General features: G+C 36.8%; 1 protein-coding gene across 8 annotated transcripts in view; it reads right to left on the bottom strand.

Annotated features, from left to right (window-relative positions):
• LOC132123557 (neurofibromin-like) overlaps positions 1-27,138 on the bottom strand; it is a 76,870-nt gene that overhangs the window by 44,998 nt on the left and 4,734 nt on the right. For 6 of the 8 annotated variants that reach the window (XR_009426533.1, XM_059534252.1, XM_059534254.1 and 3 more), the window contains exons 1-24: positions 16,747-16,870; positions 15,583-15,714; positions 15,335-15,463; positions 14,779-14,892; positions 14,624-14,703; positions 14,417-14,540; positions 14,071-14,317; positions 13,119-13,192; positions 12,906-12,986; positions 12,486-12,830; positions 11,368-11,507; positions 11,064-11,186; positions 9,880-9,963; positions 9,656-9,772; positions 9,395-9,576; positions 9,099-9,310; positions 8,466-8,627; positions 8,245-8,348; positions 7,383-7,518; positions 3,935-3,997; positions 2,478-2,636; positions 1,071-1,168; positions 588-734; positions 226-372 (exon numbers count right to left, since the gene is read on the bottom strand). Coding sequence is in view for 7 of the 8 variants with exons in the window: in XM_059534252.1 (XP_059390235.1) it covers positions 226-372; positions 588-734; positions 1,071-1,168; positions 2,478-2,636; positions 3,935-3,997; positions 7,383-7,518; positions 8,245-8,348; positions 8,466-8,627; positions 9,099-9,310; positions 9,395-9,576; positions 9,656-9,772; positions 9,880-9,963; positions 11,064-11,186; positions 11,368-11,507; positions 12,486-12,830; positions 12,906-12,986; positions 13,119-13,192; positions 14,071-14,317; positions 14,417-14,540; positions 14,624-14,703; positions 14,779-14,892; positions 15,335-15,463; positions 15,583-15,651 (3,137 nt within the window). In the remaining variant the exon portion in view is untranslated. Of the gene's footprint in view, positions 1-225; positions 373-587; positions 735-1,070; positions 1,169-2,477; positions 2,637-3,934; positions 3,998-7,382; positions 7,519-8,244; positions 8,349-8,465; positions 8,628-9,098; positions 9,311-9,394; positions 9,577-9,655; positions 9,773-9,879; positions 9,964-11,063; positions 11,187-11,367; positions 11,508-12,485; positions 12,831-12,905; positions 12,987-13,118; positions 13,193-14,070; positions 14,318-14,416; positions 14,541-14,623; positions 14,704-14,778; positions 14,893-15,334; positions 15,464-15,582; positions 15,715-16,746; positions 16,871-17,046; positions 17,176-17,294; positions 17,469-17,643; positions 17,802-17,908; positions 17,985-18,091; positions 18,160-18,392; positions 18,500-18,742; positions 18,934-20,585; positions 20,664-20,922; positions 21,067-27,138 lie in introns of those variants that run through there. The other 2 variants (XM_059534258.1, XM_059534255.1) reach the window with 2 other exon arrangements.

Raw genomic sequence — 27,138 nt, 5'->3', positions numbered from 1 at the left:
AAAAAAAAGCTAAAGCTGAATTTAAGAAACCCACAAGAAAATATTTCTGTACGAATTTCTGTACGAATTCACAGACCAGTATTTTCTAAAAGTGACAAAAGAGTAAAATAATACTTCCTCAACAAAAAAGACATGAGTAAAGATTTGGGAAGAGAAACAACAGATTGTGTGTGTAATCTTCTTCTATCTTCTAATATTATATGTGACAAAGGCAAAAACAGTAACCTTGTCATAAACTCCTCAAACTTTGAGCTGGTGAGGTTGAGGCTGGACCAGTGTGTGTCAGCTACTGGCTTATGTTCAGGGGGGCCCAGGTACGCCAGGAGGGTGGCCATCTTGTCAAATGGTCTGCGACCCACTGCCTTGTGGTCCCTATGGTTTAAAGTTTGATTACAAGATTTTTTTAAACTGTATTAAAACTGTATACATTACATATTTTCCATGCACTAAACTCTTTATACTTACCACAGAAAAAGGAAAAAGATTGTATCTAGAAAAAATTGTATCTCTGAAAAAACCCAAGCATACAGAACGTGTATACCTTGCAAATGACTTGACATTCTTTGAATATCTAGATGCTATTTTACCTATTGCTGGACAGGTATTGGCCGATTCTTTCCTGGTTGTTCCATAACAGACGGTGCAGGGCAAGCACATTGCCGTCACTGATGAAAGACAGACTGTGGTTCACAGAGTCACTTGGCGGAGAATCAGATGCAATATCCAAGAAGAACCTACCAAAACAAAAATGAGGCATTTTGAAGCCCAAGGTTCATAAAGTTTCTGAGAAGCAGATTGGTTTAAAACATTGTGTTTCAAGACTCGATAAAATCACAACTGGAGTTTTATGGCCATTTAGTGGCCATATCTTTAACTTTTAAAAACACATATATACTTGCATACCCCCAAAGCATAGCAGAAGTTACAAACATACTCTTAGGTATACTTAGGTTTCTCTTTCAGGTTAAATAATCAAAGATATTTTGATGTGAAGAACATCTGCTACAAATCTCCAATAGAGAGAAACAAATACAATCTAATATACGAGAATCAATCAAATACAAACATACCTTCTGGCAGCATCAAAGTTGCTTTTGACAAAATCATTAAAGGGACGCATATGCTCCTCTTTTGTGAAAAGGACATGATTAGCAATGCTTTGGAGTACCTGAAAAAAAAAAAATTATATTAAGTGGGAACTAGGAGGTATAAATAACCATTTCATTGCCAGTTAGTCACCACAGATGATGGAAATGGAAGCAGGGCTCTAGACTAACTTTCTGCACTGGTTGCACTGGTGTGCCTAACTTTTTTTCCTTAGGTGCACCAGTACAAAAGTTAGGTGCACCCAAATTTCTGACTGCATGGCATTTAACACCGCAGTTTTACAAGTTCGCTTTTTTTTTTTTTTTAATCACTGACCAAATAATGCAATATTGACTTGGAGCTTAAATTATTAACTAACAATCTGGTCAACATAAAGTTCTTTATTTGGAGCACAATTCTACAACAAAGGTAACTTACTGAAAAAGTGTTGGTGCTTAAAGTGCTTCAATAGGCTCTCTCTATTAAATGTCACTCCATTTAAAAGCAGGTGATGTCGATTTAGCGGTAATCACGGAACCAGATTTACTGACTAAATGCGCATGCTCATATCGTTAGATATATCACCCAGCCCTAGCTGAAAATAAACTTAAAACATCTCAAGATAAATTAAATAAAAAGAATAGAAAATTTAAGTATTTTAACCCTCTGGAGTCGATTAACGCGCATACGCGTTATGAGGCATTTTCTCCTGATAACCTTGAAAAGAACTTAAAATTACACTTTCAGTTCTGTTCGTACAGATAAGAGCAATACATGAGTCGAATTTGGAAAGGGTCTACTTTTTTTGTATACAGACATAACAAAACTTTGTGCATTTATAAAATAAAAATAAACAAGGTGTGCTGTCTGCAGCCTTTGTCTGCGCTGATCTTCATTTACAAACACGTCATTAAAATGAACTGTAACTCCGTGAATACTCAACGAAGAGACATATCTATAGAAAGCTTGACATGTCTATAAGGCGAGATGGTGAAACAGGCAACTTCATCCTTGCGACACAGACTCAGAAAACACTAGACTATTAGTAAATAATTCAAATATCTCCTTTCTATTTTCCCCTGTCACATTTATGATAATTACAGTGCTTTGCAAGCTTAAGTTTATTGCGTATACTTGAATGGAGAACTATTCAGCTGCGGGACACTAAACACCGTCGAGTCGCTCTTGACAGTCGCGTTAGCAAGGTCTCGTGTTGTTTCCACCAGCACAGCAATTTTGTTTCATCATTAATTAATGGCTGTCTAAAACCGGTGAGACCTATTATTTATTTAGTCGCACCATTGAGAAATTAGGTCTCATGTGCGACGAAATTGGTCACACTCTTAGAGCCCTGTGGAAGACATGTATAATATCTGAGAACATTCACTTACCTTAGACATTAGCTTGAGGCCACGCTCGATGCGAGGTGGTGGTTTCTTGTCTAGGATGCCTGCCTCATATGGTGATACAATAGCTGGGTTAATGAAGCGCAAGAACATGGCACTTCCTACTGCACCGATACTGTTCTGAGGAAACCGCTGACTGACCACCTGCACAAATGGATGGAGGGAAACCAGGAGGAAAGATAGTTGAGTGCTAGAAGGACGCAATACAAGCAAATGACAGGCAAAAGTCAAATTCTTTCTGATATATTGTTGCCATCATGATTATATAACATTACTAACAAATGTAATAAATTTCAATAGGTTTAAAATTTAGAAAAGGATATTATGAGGAAAAAAATTATGTGAATGGCAGACGGGAGAAAAAACTGATAAATGTGTTTCATGTCAGAAAAAACAGGCTCTACAAGAAAGTAAGCAAACAGAGTCATGGGGCTTGAAACAGTATTTGCACGGAACAAACTAATATGATAGCAAGGATGTAAACTGACGCAGTTTATCCATTATCAACTAAAAATGCAATGTACACACAAAGTACTAATAAACATTACCACACTAAAGCACATAATGAAGTCTTGTACTAACCAAAATAAATGCATGTAGAACAGGATGTGACAATGCACAGACACACTAAAAATAATATTGATGGCAATGTGTGGCAACAAATCCAATACTCCAAGAATTGATTTTACACCATTACATATTATCAAGCATGCATATGCACCAATGGTTTCTGAAATTGAAACATGCACAACCATTGTTCGAAGACTCCCCATAAAGCACATGACAAGCCAGAGTAACGCCAACATGTTCATTATATAGCATGTATTTATAGCATGCAAATCACTTAAAACCTTCATCGAAAGCTTTCCAAGAAAGACAAGACTCTTCCAGGGGCCAAAATACAGATTCATAGTTTTCTAATTTAATCTCAGAAGCATTTCGAGTTTATAAACTCTCAGAAGGTAGACCTATTCAGTACCAGGCTCAAGGTCTGCATATTTGACGATACACTGACTTCATGTTAGAATAGACCCTAAACCCACACAAAGAAACCGTCTTCTGCTTTACTGTGAGGCACAGAAAAGCTGAACTGATCCAAACTGCCCGCCACCACTGACCCAGTCCACAACAGTTGAAATCCAAAGCAGTACAATTATTTTGTTTGTTTAGCTGCTCGTTTTCCACACAATGTTGTTAAAAATTGAGGTGTCTTCATAAGAAAACCATATATATTTCAAACAACACGGTTAACACACAGGTGTTTCTGAAGATGTTCTGGCAAAAAAACAAACTCCAAAAACATGAAGAAAAAAAATAATAATAAAATGAACAAATTCATTAAAAAAAAAACAACAACAACAAAAAACACATGTTGCATTTATGGTATGAATAAACCCAAACTAATGGCAGCTAAAGAAAAAATAAAGTGCTAAAACACTTACGGATTTTTTGTTTTCCTTTTTTTCTTTAACAGTGGCTTTATTCAGAAGGGAGTGGCAAGTAGCCTACAGGGCAGAGATGAGCACAGAGAGGTCACAGCAGCTACACAACTGCACTCAGCACAGCCACAGTGCATACAAACACAATGAAGGAGCAGACAACACAACCACTGCCTTCCTAAGAGCTGATCTACGAACAATTTCATTCATGTTTACTTCAGTGATTAAGAAACACCGTCTTGAAGCTCTCCAAGCAGAATGTGAAGCAAAAGCAGGAAAGATGTTACAGTGGAGAAGAGAGAGAGTTCTCGGCCAAAGCAAACAAAGTGTATTAAGTGTGTAAAGATAAAAGCAATAAGTTAACGCTAAGCTGCAGGAAATTAAAGACCAGAATATGTGCGTTGTTTGTATCAGTATGAAAGTGGACCATGCAGAGGACAGAAGGGAGTGTGTAGTAGGGTTGTGACGATAGATGATAGAATCGTGTATCGACGATAGTCACAGATATTGACATAAGCAGATTTCTCCGTCGATAGTCAAGACGATATTATGCTAATTCTCCTATTAATTTTTTAGACAATAATAGCTATTATTATTTTTATTAGGCGGCCTATTGTAATTCGGCTATCAAACTGCGCAGCTATTTCACTTCAGCACCGCATTTCACACACACACACACACACACACACACACACCATAGAGGATTGGAGCTTGTAGTCGATGAAGTTGTAACGCTTTGACTCTAATAACTCGTTAAATCCATGAAATGAAAGAGATAGAAAATGAGGAGTTGGTGTCCCACACATTTAATGGCTGGTACACAGCAACGCGCTCTTCTCAAACATGCGAGATTAACTCTTGCCGTTACAAATGAAGTAAAGACAGAATAATAACAAGGCGGCAGAACGAAATGATCCATTGTGCCTCTCAAGTAGTCCTTGTCTTAAAGACTGATCACTTAACTTATAGCACTAGATATGTGGTGACAACATTGAAGAACTACGTGAGAACCATTATGGATAATAAGTTCGCTCTGCCGCCTTGTTATTATTTTCATGCACACCGCACTATAATGTGATGCCTGCAAAATACATAGTTTTGGCCGTTACTACGTCTCCATCCACAAACAGACTTACATCGTCTGCAGATATAAGGTATTTCATTGCACTTTAACAAGTAATCTGAATGGTCTATATGTGTGTGATATTTTAAAGAGCCCTCACTGAGTTTAATGCCACAGTTATGTTAGAATGCATCTCATTCTTGTTTGTGTGGTAGTGCATCGGTCTAGTCATGAGGCACGCAGTCCGGAGCACTGTATGACTGATGCATCAGTTCAATTCAACTTTACTCCAAATATATGAACTTACCCATTTTGAATACTTTTATATTTTGCATGTTCGATTATGTCCAATATTAGTGTAAAACTGTTGGACTTTAAAAGAAATCTACTATCAATTTTCAAAGTTGACTGATTTAGCAGAACATTTAGTCTGATAACTTCCGTGCGCAGATGCGGCAGATTTGTCACAGGACACGCGATATGACAGTTGCGTCTGACTATATATAAACTAGCTGTTTTAAATACAGTATTTTTTATTTAACGTTAGTTAAATCAGTCAGTATGTTTTAAAGTATATTTTTTGATTATCGGTGAGCCCATAGGCTCTCTCTCTCGCACCTGCATGGTTTAAAACACCAAATAGTTATGCTATGACAAGAACAAAGAGTCTCTCTCTTGCTCCGCCCATGCAAGATAATATCGTGTATCGTCGATCTCATGGGCTGACGATATGATGATTTGAAAAATGACCATATCCCCCCAACACCAGTGTGTAGCAGGATTGATGGTCGTACATTTTTTTCCAGTCTGTTTTCCCAGAAAGGAAAGACTGTGTTTAAATGTATCTACTAAACGGAAAAGCAATGGCCAATGACCACTTTCTTCACTTCACTTCACTTCTTCACTGGCTGAATGTCACTTCACTAGCAATTTCTTCAAAGGGCAACAAAACTATCTTTTCAGTTTTATGGGATTTAATAAGCCGAACATCACAACCCGATTGATTACAAAACTATACAGGAATTCAAGGGCAGGCTCTAAGATGGTTTAGATCCTACCTGTCTGATCAATACCATTTTGTTTATTTAAATGGGGAGTCATCTTATTTATCACCAGTAAAATATGGTGTGCCACAAGGATCTGTCCTAGGTCCTCTTCTTTTTTCAATATACATATTGCTCCTTCGTAATATTATTAGAAAATACAGGATTCGTTTCCATTGTTATGCTGATGATACTCAACTATATATGTCAACGAGATCAGATGAAACTTCTAAATTATCTAAGATAACAGAGTGTGTTAAAAATGTAAAAGATTGTATGACCAATAATTTTCTCCTATTAGTCACCAGTTATACCACAGTCACCACTTATAAGCTATGACTAAATATTGTAGAAACTTAATTTTCTGTAAAGTTGCTTTGCAATGATTTGTATAGTAAAAAGCGCTTTACAAAAAAATAAACTTGAACCCGATCCTTGTGATTACAAACAAGACAAGAAAAGCTATGAAAGGAAACAACAAGAAAACAAAACTACATGTAATTAAGAAAGAAGAACATAAAAGGTGTTTTTTTCATTCAAAGCTTCCTTTTCTATTCATAAAAAACTACTTTATGTATCACCGTCCACAAGATGGTGCCCTTGACACAGTGCAGTCACATCAGAGACGTTAGAAAACAGTTGATACTTTCAAATGAGAACTTGGTGATTTTGTTTCACTAAAAAAAGATACACCACCAACTACATTAACAGACTCTTCAATTTCTTTCAATTCGAGTCATAATAGAAAGGAACAAAATAAATCATTTTTGTACACTCAGGTGGAAGTGATTTTAACTGTGGGCTCAATACACTGTGTTAACATTATATAAATATACCAAACCCCATGTGAGATATATATATATGGTTTATAGCAGCAAGGAGAATAGTGATTTGTACCTGCACAAAACATATTTACTTTCGCAATACAGCTTCAAGCACTATCAAAATATGTTTACTGACCAAACTGAATCTGTACGTCTGATTCAGCAGATCTTCTTTGCCATTTGTCGTCATTTTCGAATACATTAAACTTTAATGGGGATAATGGAAGTATGCAGGATTGCCATTCAAACAATACATTTTATGACAACAGTTACATGTTGAATGTATCTGATGTGTGTATCTAAAGTAAACGGAGGCATTTAAGCTGTCTGATATATTTAAACACAGACAGATAGAGGTGAGCAGTGGCGTGAGAGAGGATAAGAGCAGGTTCTCTTGTTAGAAGTGACTGGAAGACTGATCAGTGGATGCTCAAGCAAGAAAGACAGCCTCCGTGCAGTCATTCAGAGGATGCAGTAACAGGAGTAAAAAACAGCAGACTGGCATTAGGCAGCAAACGTACCTGATAGAGACAGTGGCACACACTGCGCAGCTGTGGAGGAAACTCGGTTGAAGAGTTGATGATGGCCAGGAAGAAGCGGTCTGTGATCTGCAGCAGGTTCTTCTGGTTCTCCTCCAGGTTCTCTGCTGGTTCGAGCCTATAGAGGAGATGAGATAAATTTAACATTTCAGCAGAATGACAGTGAGAGAAACCCATTTGTACTTTGAACATGCAAAACTTCTTTAAAGGGGTCATTGGACACAACCACCATACAATGATACAAATCCATTCTTTCCTTTTTTTTTAATCCCCCAAAAATGAAACTGTCTCAATTATAAAGCCATTTTGCACTTCCTACTACCGCTGACAGACTGTCCCATATTAGCATATTTCCACCCTCAGCCAGTTGTACGCTGTCCATCATTTTCTCCGCTCGAGCAGCCGTAGCAGCAATGTCTCGTAAGAAATGCAGGTTTTTTGTAGTTGGATGTAAAAGTGAACAGGAGTCTTCATTTTCTCCAGACATCAGAGCCACTGAGCACGCAGTGGACTCGTTTTGATTTTGATAGTAATGTGGCACCAAATACACTAAAAACTACACTACGCTAAACTAAGGGACGACAGGGGTGGAGTAAGTGGTAGCTCATAATCATTTAAAGAGACATGCACCAAAACAGGTCGCTGTGAACAGAGCTGTTAAAAATTGTGTTGTTTTACACGACCATTGAGAAATTTTAACCTAAATATGTTACAGACATTTCATGAAGACCCTAAAGAGTCATACTTGTGGAACAGGGGCATCCGATTTCCCCTTCAAAGGTGAAGTAAAAGCTAGACCTGACTAAACAGTCTTAGCAATATGAGTTTAACTAGGTAAACTTGCCTGGTAGGGTCTACTTCAAAACTGATTTGCTGCCACTCTGGCGTGGTGATGATTCCTCTCAACAGCGGCTCCAGAAGCTTCTGCAGATATGCAGCGCCATACACCTGCAAACACATAGTCAGGTCTAAAGTGCACATACACTGCCATTCAAAAGTTTGGTGTCAGATTTGGTATCATAAACTTAGCACTAATGTGCTATGACAGGCATAGTTTCATGTTACCTTAAAGCAAAAGGTCATAATCTTGCTGGCTAGGCTGTTTCCTCTGAAGAGGGTCTGCATAGAGTCGGCCAGCTCTACCTCTTTTGAGAACATGTTCCATAGAAGCTGATACAGCAGATGACGGGAGTCGAACAATGTCACCAACACCCTGGCCAGCTCATCCTGAAAACCATCAGAACAAGGAGCACAACAGCTCTCAAATGACCAACAATTAATTCAATGCCTCACTCTCGGAGTTATAAAGATGAATAATTAATCGATTAGACCCCACTGATTTCCACTGTTTGTACCCAAAAATAAAAATTATCTCATGGTCCACAGAAGAAAGTCATACAGTTTTGGAAAAACACGAGGTTGATTAAATTATGACAAAATTAGAATTTTTGGGTTAACTATACCTTTAAGGCCCATTCATAATGCCATAAAAAAATTATAATATAACTTTATTTTCTGCATCAAAAACAATCCACATCAAATTTTCATTATTGTGTGAAAAATATTTTAGAATTAATTTATTTAGCTTCTACATCTAGCTTCTGAGTGTAAAAAAAAATCTAAATATGAAAGAGTTTGCTTTAAACCTTTTCAGGCATATTTTTAAACAGACAATAGCTCTATTTTAATATCCCTCACCCATTGAGAGCAGGGGACCACATTGGCCAGTGCCATGGCTATGGGCAGCTCGCCCTGGTCTCCCATCATGGTGACCAGCTCGACGAGTCTCTCAAAGCGGTCTGCAAGCACAGTCTCTGCAAGCGTGTCGAACTCCGTCCCTTGCTGAAGGATCTTAGTGAGCACCTCCATGAACGTAGCTCGCGTCTGCAGGTCCTTATGGTACCCCAGACCTATTCAAAGACATCAGAATCATATTCTTCAGTCAAAACGACTTAAGTACTATGAGAATCCATGACAATGTCAGTGTTTCTCACCGATGGAGTGCATGAGGCCGCTGTCCACATTAGCGTTGAGCAGATTAGACATGGCCAGCACAGTACAGTGCCGCAGAGATGCCAGTCGTCTGGACATCCCACGTTTCCGGCCTGCCACCTGCTGGCCGTCTTCCTCGACCTCGCTGCAGTCATTCAGCAGGTTCATGAACAGCGTAAAGTATCTAAAGGAGGAAGAGAAGAGATTACGGGATGAAAACAGACATTGAAAGACAAAACAAAGAGTTGGTTGGAGGATCCTACTTCAGGAAGAGCTGAGACTTGGCCTCCATCAGCTCAACTCCATCACCCTCCTCAGGCTGCAGGGGAAGACCAGCCAACAGAGACACTACTGCCTCCATACTCGCCTGGTCCAGATCCCTGCAGGACACGTTCACAAAAACAAAGCATGAGAAAAGATAAGAAAAGCTCTCAGGCTTTAAGCCACTATACATATTATGAATGGCATGAAACTGCAAAGACAATACCGGGTCAGACATTTGACGTCATCGTCTGCTGCTTGATTAGAGATTCCCATCACCCAGTCTGTGAGGTACTCCACCATTTTATTTCTAAAAAAAAAAAGCAGCAAAGTCTGATATCTCATAACCTCACGATTCAAAACAAAACAAAAACAAACAAACAAACAAAACAAAAATCTACTTTTTTCAATGCAAAAAAATAAAAAAAATAAAAAAAATTATGTTCAGTATGCGTCTATAACATTGTGTGAGTGCTGTTGTGCTTAATTGTTATGATTTATATATATATATATATATATATATATATATATATATATATATATATATATATTTATATATATATATATATTTATATATATATATATATATATATATAATATATAATATATATATATATATATATATATATATATATATATATATATATATATATATATAATATATAATATATATATATATATATATATATTTATATATATATATATATATATATATATATATATATATATATATATTTATTTTTACTAAAACATTAGCAGCATAAACATTTTCAACACCGATGAATAAATGCTATTCTTTTGAAGTATCAATTCAAATAATCCTGAAATACACACACACGTATATATGCATATATATACACATGCATATATATATATATATATATATATACACGCATATATATAAACATGCATATATATACACGCATATATATACACATGCATATATATACACATGCGCATATATATATATATATATATATATATATATATATATACATATACATACATGCACATATATATATATATATATATATATATATATATATATATATATATATACGGTATATCATAATATACATATGTATATATCATGGTTTCTACAAACATATTAAGCGGCACAAACGTTTTCAACATGGATTTACTCTTAAGGATCTAAATAAGCATCTGAAGAATCACGTGACACTGAACACTGGAGTAATGTTGCTGAAAAGTCAGCTTTGCCATCACAAAAATTAATTACATTTGAAAATATATCCAAAAAGAAACCATTTAATTCAAACTGTAATAATATTTCACAATATTAATGGTTTTATAATCAAATATATGCAACCTTGATGAACATAAGCTACTTCTTTCTAAAACATAAAAAAAAAAAAAAAAAATGTTGAGTGATTTTTTGTTTAAGTTTACCTGAATTTCATCTCTTGGCAGAAGGAGAGGTCATCCCTGCGTTCCATCATCACCTCCACGAGCTGGCACAGCTTAGTTTTGATCTGAATGGCATGGACAACGTTCCCTAAAATACGCACATACCTGAGGATGACAGAAAAAGGAAACAGAAAGAAAGAGGGATCATTAAGAAAAAGCCTTTAATGGAAAAATATATTTCTTAATGCTCTTTTAATTAAAATGCCAACCATCTGTGCAAATCCAGTGTTTATATCAACATTTTTCTAAAAAAAAAAAAAAAGATAAGTGTAAATGAAAGTCTCACCTAACTAGATTGAGCATCATGGTCTCAATGCTGGCTTGACCGAGGTGCTCTGAGCTTCCTTCAGTGTGACTGTCAAGCAGGTTCTTCATGATGGCGATGGTCTGCTCTACAAACAGTGTGTTCGTGTCTGTAATGGGAACCTGAAGAAGAAAATGAGGCAAAGTTTTAGAACAAAGACATAGACAAAGAATTTGGCAGAAGCTTATGCAGAATGTGATGTGATGCTGATAATATGATATAAAATGAACATTTTATAACATTTACAAAAGATTCCAGTGTTTAATGCATGTTAGAACATTCTAGATTAAACAGATCACTGAATGCTGATTGGAAGGCATTTAAAGAAACACTATGTAAATTTTGGTGCACAAAGGTGTGTGTTACACTGCAGCAGAGATGACCCGAACAGGCTACAATAGTCCAAAAATAATCACTTATTATAAATGTACCAGACTGATTTGGGATAACACAAAAAGGCGGTTTGGTAGATGCATTTATTATGTACTTTTTCATTATATACATTTAGCAAATTCTGAGCACAGAATTTTTTTAAAAGGAGTTTATTGTCTGGATTGATCCGACAACGTTGATATTCTGCCGCCTTGTGTCCAAAACTATACATGACAACTATTTAGTCAAGAAATTTAATTGGTTGATAAGTTGAGTAATTTGTTATATTTGTTGCTGGTATTTTGAAATAGAAAATGAAGTATAAATTTAGGAGCGTTTTTGCATTGTGCCTTTTTCATGACAATTAGAGATACTTTTGTACTCATTTAAATATATTTAATAAATATGATCAAATATTTAAATATACATAAATAATAAACATAAACATCTACAAAGATTTAAAAAAAAAATAATAATAAAAAAATCAATCAAAATAAATGTTATTATATAACGAAATTTAATTATACAAGAATTTAACTCCATGATGAATTTTCTATTGTATTTATAATAAAACATTTGCTTTTTATTTGAGTGCAATATTAACCAGTTCTTTTGTGAGGATGAGCTTTAAGCTCTGAATGTGTTAAATTACACCTCCACAATTCTGAAATAAAAAATATAAAGTGCACTTCTTCTAACACCTGCATGTCATGACTAGCAACTCTTACCGGACCCTGGGTCTCAAAAAAACGTCCAATGCTGTTGCGTAGCTTGGTGAAGAGCATGGAGTAGAGAGCTGGACTGAGCTCCAGTCCAACAAGGTCTTTGACGTTGGTGCGAATCTGCACGCCAACCTTTTCATGCGTACAGACCATGAGACCCAGCAGACGCTCCAGAAACCTGTTAAGAGACGTCTCGCTGTTGACCTCACAAGAGCCCATAGAGATCATAGAGCCCTTGCGTTCGGTTAGGTGGCCCATAGGAGGGCTGTAGGTGCCTAGGCTAGGGGTGCTCCGCTGCTGGAGACAAACCCCTCCCAGAGCGCACAAGAAACCGGTCATGTTGATCCACTCCTGAGGACAGAGAGAAAATAGCTGTAAGGGGGAAAAAAGTGATATACCTGACTGATCAGTGTTCTTTTTAACTACCTTTCCATCTTCCACTTTTTTCGGGTGGTTGAGTATCTGTTTAGTAGCTTGCTCCCATTTTGCATATGTGTCTTCCCATGCCTAAGATTAAAAAAAAAAAAAAAAATTAATTAAAAGATGCTGCAAAATATCTCAACTGGCAATTAATAACCGAAAAAAAAAAAAACATATTACATCTGAAATTCACATAAACTGACACAATGAAATCCTGACCTCTAAATTTCCAGCTGTAGGGTATTTTATCCTCCTTAACAGCGCCATCACTCTCTTCTGAAGTGTGTTGCGGCCTGAACACACAAACGGACATAAAGGCTCGGTTTCACAAACAGGGCTTAGACTAAACCAGGATTAAGCCATATTTCAATAAGGACATTAAAGTAATTTTCATTAATATGTCTTAGAAAAAAACAGTACTTGTGTGCATCTTAAGACAAAACAAAGGCACTGATATATTTCAAGATCAGTCATTGCAGGATTCTTTCAGTAAAACAGCTCAGATTTACACTTTAGTCTGGGACTAGGCTTAAGCCTCGTCTGTGAAACCGGGGGATAGTGTTTTAATTTGCAATGCCCTGTTCATGGACAAATATAAATATATATATTTTTTATATCTATCTACCTATCTATCTATCTATACACACATATATACATAGATATAAAAAATATATACATATATAAAATATATATATACACACACACACACGACCAAAAAAAAAAAAAAAAATGTATAAATTAATTTACTTAGCCACATTGATATTAACTGATTTACAAAAATATTACAGCATTAGTAATTTTGGTTATAAATGAATAAATTGTATATTTAAAAAAAATATTTAGCTACATCAATATCAAATGCTGTGATAAACAAACAAATAAAATATGATTAAACATCTCACAACATATAACTATATATCACGACAATAACTATACAAGATTTTTTTGAGTAGTATTTGAAAAAAAAATTATATTACTGGTTTCTGAGCATACAGAGCATTTTAGTCAGAAACAAATTATCTACCAAATCAGATATATTTTATCTGCGCCACAAAAAGCGCTCTCAAGCGTTCACAGGTGGGTGTTTTCAGCTGCCTAAAAACGCTTTGGTGGACACAGGGCCTAAAGCTTAAATCTGTCAGTCAAATCTAGAGACTGTTGTACCACGAACCTGTAGCCATCATATTGCTGACAGAGGCCAGCTCCATAAAGGTGTTGTAGTTGGGCAGGACCGTGTGCACAGGCAGCTCGTCCACACTGCAGCGGATGTCCGCCTCCTCGCAGAGATGCCGGAAACAGGACATGGCCACCAACACAGCCTCTGCGTCAGGGCTCCACAGGAAGGTGTAGAGACACACCTCCAGCTTGGTCTGAGCCTGTCTGCTGATAGGGATGAGACTGCCCTGTGTGGCACACTCCTGCACACCAATGAGACATGAATGAGAGCATTTTCACAGATTTCAGGATGAATTCATGATCCATTTAGATGTTCATGTTGAGACAGCATATATGTTTACCTTGTTCTTTAGGAGAAACCTGTTTCTACATATGAGAATCTCTCTGAGCCACTTCAGTATCTCTGTACTGTTGATCATCTGATGTCCAATCAGCTTCTTGCAGATCAGAAATAAGACCTGGGAGCTGAGAGGTGAGTAAGGAGAATATAATCAGATAATCTTTCCACTTGCCTACTTAACAACCTCACCCAATCTATTTATGCCCACCTGATGTCCCAGAAGGTCTCAATGGGTGCATCAGGGTTCCACAGCTCAATCGTTTCTGGCTGATGTAACACCAACAGTGCCTGGGTGAGAATACAAGACTGAGTAAATGAGTTAACACCACCAAATGAGAGGTTCAGAGAAACAAACAGTCTTACCTCCATGGCTTCCTGTGAAAGCTCAGTACTGTGGTTGAGAGGAACCAGCTGGACCAGACCTTTGATGAGCTCAGCTGTGCTGTTCTGGATCTCTTGACCGGGTTTCCCTGGGTTCTGATGGAGAGAAAAATGTTACATTTGATCAGAATCATCCTTGAACTCTATTGTCTATTGGTAAGCTTAGCTGTTTAGACAGACCATTGTAGGTCAAATCATAGTTCATATCAAATCATGTTAAGAAAAGACTGTGAAAAAGAACCAGTCTGTTTCAGTAAAATAAAAATTTTTTTTTAAATCCTAATCTGGATAATCCAGGATTTGAACCTGTCAGAAAACACAAACACTGTTGGATTAGAGCATTTTTTTCAGAATTAAAGGAGCAAGGAGTCAAAGGTGACAGGTTCAACTTTTTAGACATTAAAATACTTTTTCCATCCCTAGCCTAATACGCAGATACAACTCTAAGATAACTTACAAATAACTATACAAAAGGTAACATCATACTTTTAACAGAAGCTAAATGACTATTTCATACATATTACCACCAAAAACTCACATGCAGCATTAATTTGGGGTCAGCGTGGATGAGTTTGACCAGGGCCAGCAGCAGAGAACGCGAGTCAAGGTCAGTGGACTTCTCCTTGAACTTTAAACTAGTCGTCATTTTCTCTTTGAATGTCAGACTCTGCAAAAAAAATAAAAATAAATAATAATGAAATTTACAACAAAGACCTCTGCTTTTCTATACATCATAAACTGTATGGATGATTATGTGTCAATGTATAGCATTAGTGTTTGTCTCACTGATGTCATCCTCAGCGGTGGATGGGCACCAAGACTCTGAACCACTCGACCCAATGTGTCAGCAAACATGGTGCGCAGTTCTCCTGAGTAGCAGTAGATGGCGTCAATCTTCGGCCACCAGTCCAGGTGTGACTAGCAAGAACATGAATGTGAAATATTAAAGTCTGTGTAAAGCAATATTAAATATGTGGTCTGAGTTAGTTCGCACCACAGAATAATGAGTTATTAACAACCCACCCAAATTTGAATGCTATAAAAAAAAGCCAAGTAAATAGGTTACCAAAAAAACCTTGAAAAAATAAGCAGTAGTCTGTTTTCAAATGCTGGTGGCGTGTCCGCTGTCTGTGCTGAAACCACGCCCACTCGAAGGAAAGCTGCCGCTTCGCTCAACTGTCATATATCACTACAACCTAGCAGCTTAATTGGATTGACACAGCCATGCATGCAATTACGTGATGAAGGCATAGCTAGCAAAAGGTAATGACAGTAACTCGCAATTGAGCGAACAAACCACCAATGTTAATGTGCTCTAGTTGTTATAGTGTTAGGAGAATCGGGAGTCATTCGAAACATGATTTCAGGCCCGCCCAAAAAATCCTGAACACGAAAATGGTGAAAAACTGTTTAACGGTTAAACTTCTCAACACTCTTTGTAACATGTTTTCAGCAATATGTTTCTAACATTCATAATGTGTTTAGAAACAATTCTCTGAATTGCCTTTACAAAAGACTTTAATAAGCTATAAAGTGCAAAATTAGTGCACTTCTATAGCAACACTGGCAGTGGTTTCATTGTTGGAAGTTGCTAGAAGGCATTGTTTCTGATGGATCCACTAACATTATTGGTGGGCTACGTAAATGGCCATAAAAAGTCAAATTAAAAAAAAGATCAAAAGATCTAATCACATTTGACATGAATTGCTGGTAAAAATAATTATGCATGTCTGTTTATAAATAACAGAATCACAAAATGCATTTTATCATGAACAACCATCAATACTCAAGCAGAATGCTGACACTTTCTGAGACAATTTAATTGCATCAATGGTCTTTCAATTATTTAAAGTTGCTTTTCATTTGCATAATGTTTAAAAAATGTAATTATTTGCATAATATTTAAATATTTTTGCATTGCGTGAATGTCCATACAGAGATCATACTTACATTGGTGATAATTTTGTGCAGGGAGTTGACCAAGACAAAATGGAAGGTAGGAGGGGAAGTCGAGGCCAGGCATACCTAGCAAAGAAATCAATTTATTAAAATAAAAATTATATTATGGGCAATATTATGTGGCAATTATGGTTATGGCAATGACTTTAAATTTGTCCTGAAATGAATGTTGACTAGCTCAGTATGCTGTGATAGTAATAATATGAAATCTTTGGTTAATGTCTATTATTTGCTATAATGTTGTATAATGTTGCAAAATGCTTGACACTAAAATTTAATAAACAAGCTTGCCTTAAAATGCTGGTTGTTACGAGGGCTGACGCGATAACATGACACAAAGCAGTCGATCATCAAATCCACATCGGCGCTCTGGCAGCCTGCACCCCTTGAGAATGGCTTAGTAGGGTTAAACAGAAGACCCTGGGAGAGAAGAGAGAGCAAAGTTACACAAAACTAGAAACACAAGAATAGATGTTCTTCATTCCCTTCAGACATGTATTGCTCTGTAACTGTTTACTCAAACTAATGGTCCTCCTCACCTTAAGGTCCATGACGATGGACTGAACTAGGAGGAAGATGACAGAATTGTCCTCCCAGTTGATGTAAGTGCATGCTTTGCAGAGTTTGACGCATGCGACGGCCGCACTTTCTGTCAACTGTCTACTGCTGCTGTGTTGTCCCAGAGCCTTCCGTAGACTGTCCACAAATGACTTCTGTTAAAGACAAAAAAATCTGCTATGTTTGTCTCCAAAAACATTTGTATGCACAAAAGATATGTCTGTGATTGGTTCCAATGCTCAAATTCAACATAAACGACTTTGGAAACAGCAAGGAGGAGTAAATAAAAGATGCAGGAATAGAAGTCTAATTCACTGTGTGACCTCTGACCTTGTTAGCTTTCTCCTCCCCCCCTACTTCTTTGGTGATGCTCTGAGTGATCTCTGGACAGAGGATGAGGAGGATGATCTGTAGTGGCCACACAGCAGCCTTTCTTTTTGCGCTCTCTGCAAAACTGTCCACCAGGTCGAACAGTTTTTCTGCACAGTCTGTATACACAGAAATACACAGTTTAATCTTTACACATGTAAACCTGGACTTCATCAAGCAATCTAATAAACAAGTCAATCTGGATATGAGTTATGGTGTGACTAACCAGCCATATCAGCCTGGGGTCTCTGATAGAGCATAGTGAACTCATCAGGGTAGTGTTCAACCCAGTTCCAGAATGCCTGACACAAACATATCAAATATATTTACTATAATTACCTTCAATCAGATGTGAATTATCAAAGCAAAATTTTTTATTAATCTATTGTACTGTTTACAAAGTACATACCTTTTCCAAACTGCTGATTACTGCAAGTTGAGCCGGCTTTTTCAAAGATTTGAATTTAAGTACTGTTTCTGAAGGGAATATACAGGAAGTTATCAAGCAGTTTAAGACCATATATTTATTTAAATACAATTATTAGAAATTATTTACACATTTGTGGTTTAATACTTGCACTGTGCCATATTTTGATTCTGATTTTAACCGTGCAGCTTTAGAGTTTAGAATACCCATAAAATTCATCATCAACAATAAACTTTCAGAATACTGATGCAATAAAAACTTAATAAAATAGAGCATGCTTTACCTTGTAGGAGTCTCTTTAACTTGGAGCAGTCTACATTGATATACTGGATGAGCTCAATGTCATGGACATCCACTGTGTCCTCTGTACAAACTGTGAGCTCTTGCAACCTATGACAAGACATTGGTATATTAAAGATAATAATTGGTAAAGCATTAAGCTGTTCAATTTGTAGTTAAGCAAGTAAAACAGCATAGAATTTACACAAATATAACACTATTTATGTTAGGCTTACAATGTGTAAAATAAGTGATTATTATTAGTAACTATGGGTTATTTAGGGGGCTGTTTCACACAATGAAAGAGGTCCTAGAACAAAGCCCTGTGGAACCCCCAGTGTGTTAGAAAGGTACCTGGTGGAGATACGACTGAAGACGGCATTGAAGTTGTTGCAGCTGAGAGAGAAAAGCACGGCAGAGGCAGAACTGCGCAGCTGAGCAGCGTGATGCTGGCCCTCACGGTACGAGTGCAGGAAGTGGCAGATTTCAGGGAGCAACTGTTTTACCAACATGGCCTCATCCAGCCTTAGGCAGTCCTTGGGTTGCTGATGATGCACACAAATATACAGTATACTTTATTATTTCTATTCTCTTTTTTTTATGTGTGCTGCACCATACTGTGTTTGTAACATTTAATAACATCTACTGTGTTGCAAGCTGAAGACCAAACTAAAACTACAGCAAGTAAAAAGCGCTTCAGGATCAGCATCATGCAGGAAAGGGGGAAGAGAACAGAAATTAAATCCAATGAAAGAGCAGTGAACAAACACATTAGCGGATCAATATACTGCACACATACTGGGTCAAAGTAAAAGCCCTAAATGTGTAACAATGGTAGAGAGGAAGTCATATACTAAAACTAATGACAGCCAAAACTAGTCAAAGAATACAGTGTTTAGTTGTCTTGAAGGTCCTTGACTTTTAGTGAACAAATTAAATCCCGAACAGTATGGAAGAAAACATTTTTTTTTCTTAAGTATACCTCCCCATCTAAATGACATAAAAAGAATTTAGCAAAAACAAAAAATGACATCAAACAGCTGTGTAAAATCTGGGCAAGCAAAAATTAAGAATCTATAAAGGAAAATCCAGATAATCTCAGGACGAGGAAACACCTGCAAATGTAATAATCTCCTGACAGGGCCAGTTCAGAGCCTTCTGTCTGGGAGCATAAGCTAAAGATTTAATTGTTTTACCAGGGCTCTGTTTCTAAGACTTCATGAGTACGCGAGTTCATGAGCAATCAAAAAAACATTTCTGGACAGTTTCTGCTTTTTGAGACCAGAAAATCTCTGAGAAGATCTCTGTCCCTATGATGTTCCTATAAAGTAATTCAAACTCATATTACTAATTAGCTATCAAACTGAAATTACTAGTCATTTCACACTACTGTTCAAAAATTTAGGGTCAGTAAGATTTTTTCATGCTTTTCAAAGAAGTTGCCTATGCTCACCCAGGCTGCATTTATTTTATACTTTAATATTGTTAAATATTATTATTATTTAAAATAATTGTTTTCTATTTATTTAAATAAATAGTTTTAATATATTTTATTTTTGTGATTTTTGTGCAAAGTTGAATTTTCAGCAGCCATTACTCCAGTCTTCAGTGTTTTTTTCAGGATTCTTTAATGAACAAAAAGTTCAATAGAACAACATTTACTTGAAATAAGAATCTTTTGTAACATTAAAAATGCAGATTATGTGACTTTTGAATTTTTACTGATCCCAAACCTTTGAATGGTAGTATACCATTTCGATTATACCATGGCTAAAAACTTTATTCTGTTTGTTTAATAGTTGAGATTCCAAGATGTTGATTAATTTTTTTATAGCCATGATGCTATGAAGCAGTTCCTGTTTCACCACATTCAGTTTATTTCTACAGCCTAGAATAGTAAAAAAAACAGACTAATAGTTGTCATGATCAAATTGATAAATATAGTCCAAACCATTTTTCCTGAAAATTGCTTTTAATTTCTATAAGGATCTGCAAATAAAATCTATGAAATCTCTTAGGTCAGAGACTGGATAGGCAATAATGAAAAAATTGTGATTGTAAAGCAACTTTGCACTGCATTCAGCAACAAAGGTGAAACCACAGCAAGGAACAATGCTTTTAAAATGCAGGACATAAGACAGTCAAAACAAGCGACAGATCGGACAAAATTCACTGTGAGATAGGATGATCTGCTCACCCCTGCCAAACACTTCTCCAGTGTGTCCAGGATAATCAGCTGGGAGAGGTAGAGGTTCTTCTCTGCTAGACTAGAAGACTAGAAGACAATTCTCTCAATTGATTGCAATAGAGTTTGAAATGACCATGTTCCTAAGCTAACAGTGTGACACTCGAAGCATAAATCCAAAAAAAATTCAGGCTTCAGCCTACTTATTTTCAGCAATTAATTAAATAAACATTTATCTGCCATCTTGGATTTATTTGTGCAATGTCAAGGCAGTTCACTCACATAAGACAATGACTGGAATTTCAAAATACAAATATCAAGATGGGAAACTTGAATGTTATAGACTTACCATGTTGTTCACATTTTTGAGTATGTTGGTCAGACCGTTGATGACGAGGGCAAATTTGTACTTGGAGATGTTGATCAAACATTCTTTATTGTGCTCTGTGCTCACTTTGGTGTGGGTGCTCTGCTGTCCTGTTTTAATTGGGAGCTGTGAGTGAGAGACAGACAGAGAAAGAGCGGGATAGAGATAAAAAGACAGCAACTGAAACCACCATACTCTGTAAAGGATGCAATGAAATCTATCATAGCTGTGGCCAAGAGTCAAACTATATGTTTTGTAAAAGCTGATACCAGTTTCTAGACTAAAGAGTAGGCCAAAAAAAATTATGATACACATTACCGTGATGTTTAGGGGCATTTTTTTTTTTTTTACCAGATGTCTAAACAGTAAAAAAGTAATACTGTGTAACTGTTTTCTATTTTAAAATGTAATTAGTTTTACTACTCTAGTATTCAGTGTCCCACGATCCTTCAGAAATCATTCTAATATGCTGATTTGCTTCTCAAGAAACATGTCTGATTATGATTTTCACTGTTAAAAACAGTTGTGCTGCTATTGTCAAAACCATAATAATTTTTTGATCTTGGATCCTTTGAATTAGGGCTGGATGATTAATCGAAAAGTAAAAGTAATCGAAACCGAAATTCAGAACCTCTAACCGACTTAATTTTCCTATGTCGGTTATTTTGTTTTTTTTAATCCTAATACTTCCCCCTTAAAAGCATACTGCCGCGTGTGTAGCCATATGACTCTGCTCTCCAATCAGTGGCATAAAAGCAAAACACGGTGGTGAACGCCGGTTCAACACATAGTGATGGCGCGCGAGCGTTGAGCCTTGCGTCTTCACTAAACTTTGTCAGCTGTATTTGTTTTATGGTTTGGACATTCAAGCGGTTAGATGGTCAGATGTGTATTATTATTTCGAGCTCCCATGTTCGCGCAGCTGCATTGTGGCACGAACACTCATATAAACAGTAGCTGTGAAGATCGCGCACACAGAGGAACGCAAAAATTTTTTTATCAGCGCTGTCCTGTGATTTATTACTAAAGTAGCTTAGAATCTCAAAACGTATTATAGCATATTTTTCTACTTTTGAAGGAACTATGCTATTTACAACCCACAGCTTCACAATATAATATAGAGACAGTATGACTAATTTACACGTAATCACTCGTACTGGTACTGTGCTAATTTATCTTTATCTGATCTTTATTTATCTCTTACACCGAGCAATAATCTGTAAAAAAAAATGTTACGAACATAGATAAAATAACTGCTGATAGTGAGCTATGATGTCAGATTGCGCTTTCAATAGGAAAAAATATCCCACCTTTACTAGTCGATCTCAACCGTCTGGCTGAGGCCAGTCTAAAAAAACGCTCAGGACAGTTGACAGAACGCTGCTGCGTGTCGTCATGAAAGCGTATCATTTTCACGTGTAATTAAGCCTTGCCACTTGCCAATTTTGCCACTTGCCATTTCTGACAGTTTAACTCTTGAGTTCTTGTCATATTTTATTACCATTTTCTAAACTATAGCAAATAAACTGATAATGTGAGAAATGTTGAAGGTGTCTGAATTTTGGTTTGACTGTATGTTTAATTTTTACAGTGCTATTTTACCTTTAATTATTCGGTTTCTGTACCTGGACACTTACAAACTTGAAAAATCGTAAACACTGTGTAAATGGCACAAACAAATAAATAGAACGAACATACAAATTAAACTTTCAAACAGGGCCCACTGGTACAACCTGCACCAGAGTCCTGCTAACCCCAGCTACGGCCCTGCTTACAATACAAACGTTGTCAGTGAACTATGAGGGCAAAAAAAAATAATAATAATAATCATTCATTAATCGTAATCGAGGTAAAATGTTCAATTAATCGAGGTTTTGATTTTAGGCCATAATCGTCCAGCCCTACTTTGAATAGATAGTTTAAAAGAACAACATTGACTTTTTTTGAAATTATAAATGTCTATATTGCCACTACTTTTGACCAATATTAAATGTGTCTTTCCTGAATAAAAGCATTAATTTCATTTAAAAAGAAATCTTACTGACCTCAGACTTATGTATGGTAGCGTATAGGGCTGGGCCATATATATCTAACGTTATGATCATGCACATCTAGTCAGTAAATCTGGTTCCGTGATTACCACTAAATAGGGCTGGGTATTGTTCAAAATCTTTCGATTCGGTGCCAATTTCGATACCTCAGTTTCGATACCGGTTCCTAACGATACTTTTTACGATACCATATGTTTTAAAATCCATTTCAACATCAACACAAATACATTAAAAACAAAACTTTTATTTTTCACCTTAATTAAAACAAATTCTTGTAACACTTCACACTCAGGATAACATTATTAATACAACTGGTTGTGCTTTTTGGATAGGGGAGCGCCATTCAGGGGCGGACTGGGACCAAAAAGTTGCCCTGGACTTTCTGGCCCACAGCAGCCCACCACATCATAATGCAAACGCCCCTGTTTTGATGTAATTTATTAATTTAATATTTAAGTAAACAGTTTGGGGATTTTATCACCAATAGGACAACTGATCCTCCGTTGAAAAAAGAAAAGAAAAAAAAGAACAGCAGCTGCTCATTTAGCGACTCCTAGTGAGCGATACATGCTCATCAAGACACAAACATTCTTCTAGAACTCACACTTTGCATTCAGTTAGCAGATCCATACGAATCATGCATGAAATAGAAGTTTATAAACTCAAACGATAGCTTTATGTGCTTTACAGATGAACTTGAAGTTTTTATTCATTCGAGATGTTCAATAATAGATCATCTTTGGCCCGGTAATACAAGTTCATGATCCGATTAGTGAACTGATGATTCTTTTGAGTCAATCATCAAAATCTTTTAAAATAATAATTTATTTTGTTTAACGAAACCAGTGTGGAAACCAGTGTTTCACAAACTAGATAGAACTGATGTGCAGGGCTCGCAAAATCTTTAGCCCCACGTCCCGGGGCTATTGTGTTTTCCAGTCCAATGGGCTATCGTGAATAGTGATGTAAAATTCCTAACTTGATTCGCGTTGTTCACTCGCTTGAAGGGGTGAAACGGATCGTAGCTGATCGTTTGCACTTGTTTCTAAATATTACTGATTCAAGCGTTTTAAACAATTTGCGCGCGTTCGGAGCTTGCACTCACTCATTCAAAGCATGCGGTGTGAGCAGCATTTCAGACAATGCGCGTACATAGAATGAATTCATCTTTCGCGTATCGTAACTTCTGAATGAACACATACACACAATTATATCAAAATAATTGTTTCTGCAAGTATTCTCGTAAACACAGTCGGTTATGTTTTAAGTGAACAGTATAGTATACTCAGTAAGTATACAGTGGCCTGCTGCTTAGAGAAATTCACTGTACCGGATAAATCTGTCTCTCTCTCTCTGTTTATTAGACAATGTGAAAGGGGGCGTGTTTCAAGATACGCAATGGAGTAGACCAAACTAAAAAGGAAGGGAGGGCAAAACACTCATCCAAACAAATGCTTCATTAAATTGGTGGTATTGCCGGCTTTGGTTGCAATTATCTTATCGCGTATGTTGCACTTTGCTGACTCGGCATCTACTTTTATAAAGTGTAGCCACACTTTAGACCTCTTTGGCATTGTAAAACGGAAACGTTTTGAGAAAAAAACAACTAAACTTGTGTTGTGTGACTGCGAGTATCTTCAGAAATCCTCCCAGTCACGTCACGTGGTGGGGGACAGCCAATCACGTTGAATTTAGGTCCTTACATGCACGTATGCTACAAGCTCACACAGACACAGCCGCTTGACAAAAAAAAAAAAAAACGAAATTTGGCACCGAAAGATAAATAATTTTTCGATACTCATAGTATCAAAGTTTTTCGTTCGATACCATAAAGGCATCGAAGTTCAGTACCCAAAATTCGGCTTTCAAATGGAGCGGCATTTAATAGACAGAGCCGTAGATCACTGACAAGCTACACAATATCGCGTTCATTATTGCAGATGAATTGCCTTTGATAATTAATGCGATATTGCGTAGCTTGTCAGTGATCTATCTCTGTCTATTAAATGCCGCTCCATTTGAAAGCAGGTGATGGCGATTTAGCGGTAATCACAGAACCAGATTTACTGACTAAATGCACACGATCATATCGTTAGATATATCGCCCAGCCCTAGTAGCATATTTTTTGACCAACAGCTGATTGTTTTCAATTAATTTCAAGTAAATAATATTCAAATCAATTTTCAAAATTATAGCATAAGTAAACTACAGTCATTAAAAAATAACCCAAAACTGAAAAATAACCACTTTATTTAGTCGTATCAAAGGAAGTTGAGACTTTTGGGTCTGGTTAACAGGTGTGAGCCTGTGGCCCAGATTTTTAAAAAAGTGTGTTATGGCTTTATTGAGAGCACTGGATGGAAAACAGCTTGTAACATGTGTAGAGCTGAAACAACGCTTATTGCTAAATAATTTATTTGCCGTAAGCGGCTTATTTCGTGCATATTTCAGATCTGCGGTGACCAAAGTGTGGCAGTAATGAGCCACCGGAGGATTTACTCAGCCAGTACAACAGGAGAAGTAGCGAATAGCCAATAGCTGGCCTCGTTTTATGTCACGTGCTTCCCGAACGGCGTCTCTGCAGCATTCAGCAGGATGTGGGAGTACTTTATTTTGAGCCTTCAAAAAAGAAGATTAACCTGTAAACTCTGCACTACTGAACTGTTTAAGGGACCGTTCACATATGGCGTCTTTTGCGCGCTCATGTTCATTATTTCCAATGTAGGCGCGCAGTATGCGCGCTCATAATGGAAGCGACGCAGTCGCGACGCACCTGTTTTTCCAGGCGCGTGCACACCGCATCGAGTTAAAAACATTTCAACTTTTCAGAATGCAGCAAGCGCACCGCGGGTCATGTGACAAGAACTAAATAATCAGCTTCATCCTTTCCCGTAACAACGTTAAAAGCTTAGCCAAGATGAAGGAACAGCTGATCATAGCTGTATATGGATTCCCATTTTGAAATAAATTTAGTAGCAGAGCTACTGCAAGCGATTTTTAGAGCTGCAAATCCATTTATCCTTTGCTGAAATTTCCGCATCTTCAAGGAGAGAGCACGTCATGGCTGCTTAGCAAAGGCAGACGCCTCAGGGGCGCTTCTGCACGAGCGCTTTGGAAAGGAGGAGAAAGCGGTGCGCACAGTCTATGGGTGCGCCTAGCGTTTTAGGCGCGATATGTGAACGGCCCCTAAGCCTTTTATTTGTGCAGATTCTCCAGTACAATGTTGTTTGCAAATGTTTAGTTGTAAAAGCTGATAACATTGCTTTTTAACAGTTAACATTTAAAGCTTTACAAACATGTTCTGTGATCAGTTTGTCGTTTACCAGTTCATAATTCAGTCGTGCAGCCTAATTATGACTGAATGAGAGAGGTAAATGTTTAAAGATATTTGAAATGCACTTTTTTTTTTCTAAGTATTCACTGCTCTTTTTCACACAGCAGGTTTTTTGTGTGTCCGTTTTTTCTGGACAACCTTCTGATGGATTTTACTTTAAATTGTGAGTTCCATTCAGGTTTCATGCCATTGGCACTTTATTCGAAGGATTGTTTACAATTTCACAGCATAAGCTATAAAGCTGTTTCCCAGTAAATAATAAAATACAACGCACTGCAATCTTATTCTGTTTTATCCTTATTCTTCGTGAAAATATGTTCTGAAAGATTCCTTAATAAGCTTTGTTCGGGATGTTAAACTACTTTAGGAGCTCTAAGGACTGCCATGGTGAAAACATTATTTGAAATCTCCTTGTGAAATTTGCTAGAGTATGGGTCAGTGTTTTGATTGCAGAAGAGTTTGACAAGGGATCACTAACACATAATAAAACAACTCCAGGTATATTTGTGATGAGGATATGACAATGCAAAATTATTAAAATCTCTTAAAAATCTATGCTGAATGATAAAGACCCTTTATTAATAATTTACTTTGGGGGAAAAATGGGAAAAACTAAAATATAAGTACATAAACCGATTAATCGAAAAAATAATCGACAGATTAATCGATTATCAAAATAATCGTTAGTTGCAGCCCTAAACATGTGGAACGTACAGACTGCAGAGCGAGAGGTCGATCAGTCTTAAATTTGACACACCCACTTAATGCACCAACCCACCCATCCAGGGTCTAAACGCTCAAAGTTTAGGTGT

This window comes from Carassius carassius, chromosome 41 (genome assembly GCF_963082965.1).
Source record: "Carassius carassius chromosome 41, fCarCar2.1, whole genome shotgun sequence".
NCBI lineage: Eukaryota > Metazoa > Chordata > Actinopteri > Cypriniformes > Cyprinidae > Carassius > Carassius carassius.
Note: the sequence above shows the minus strand (reverse complement) of the source record. Positions and strands in the feature narration are given on the sequence as shown.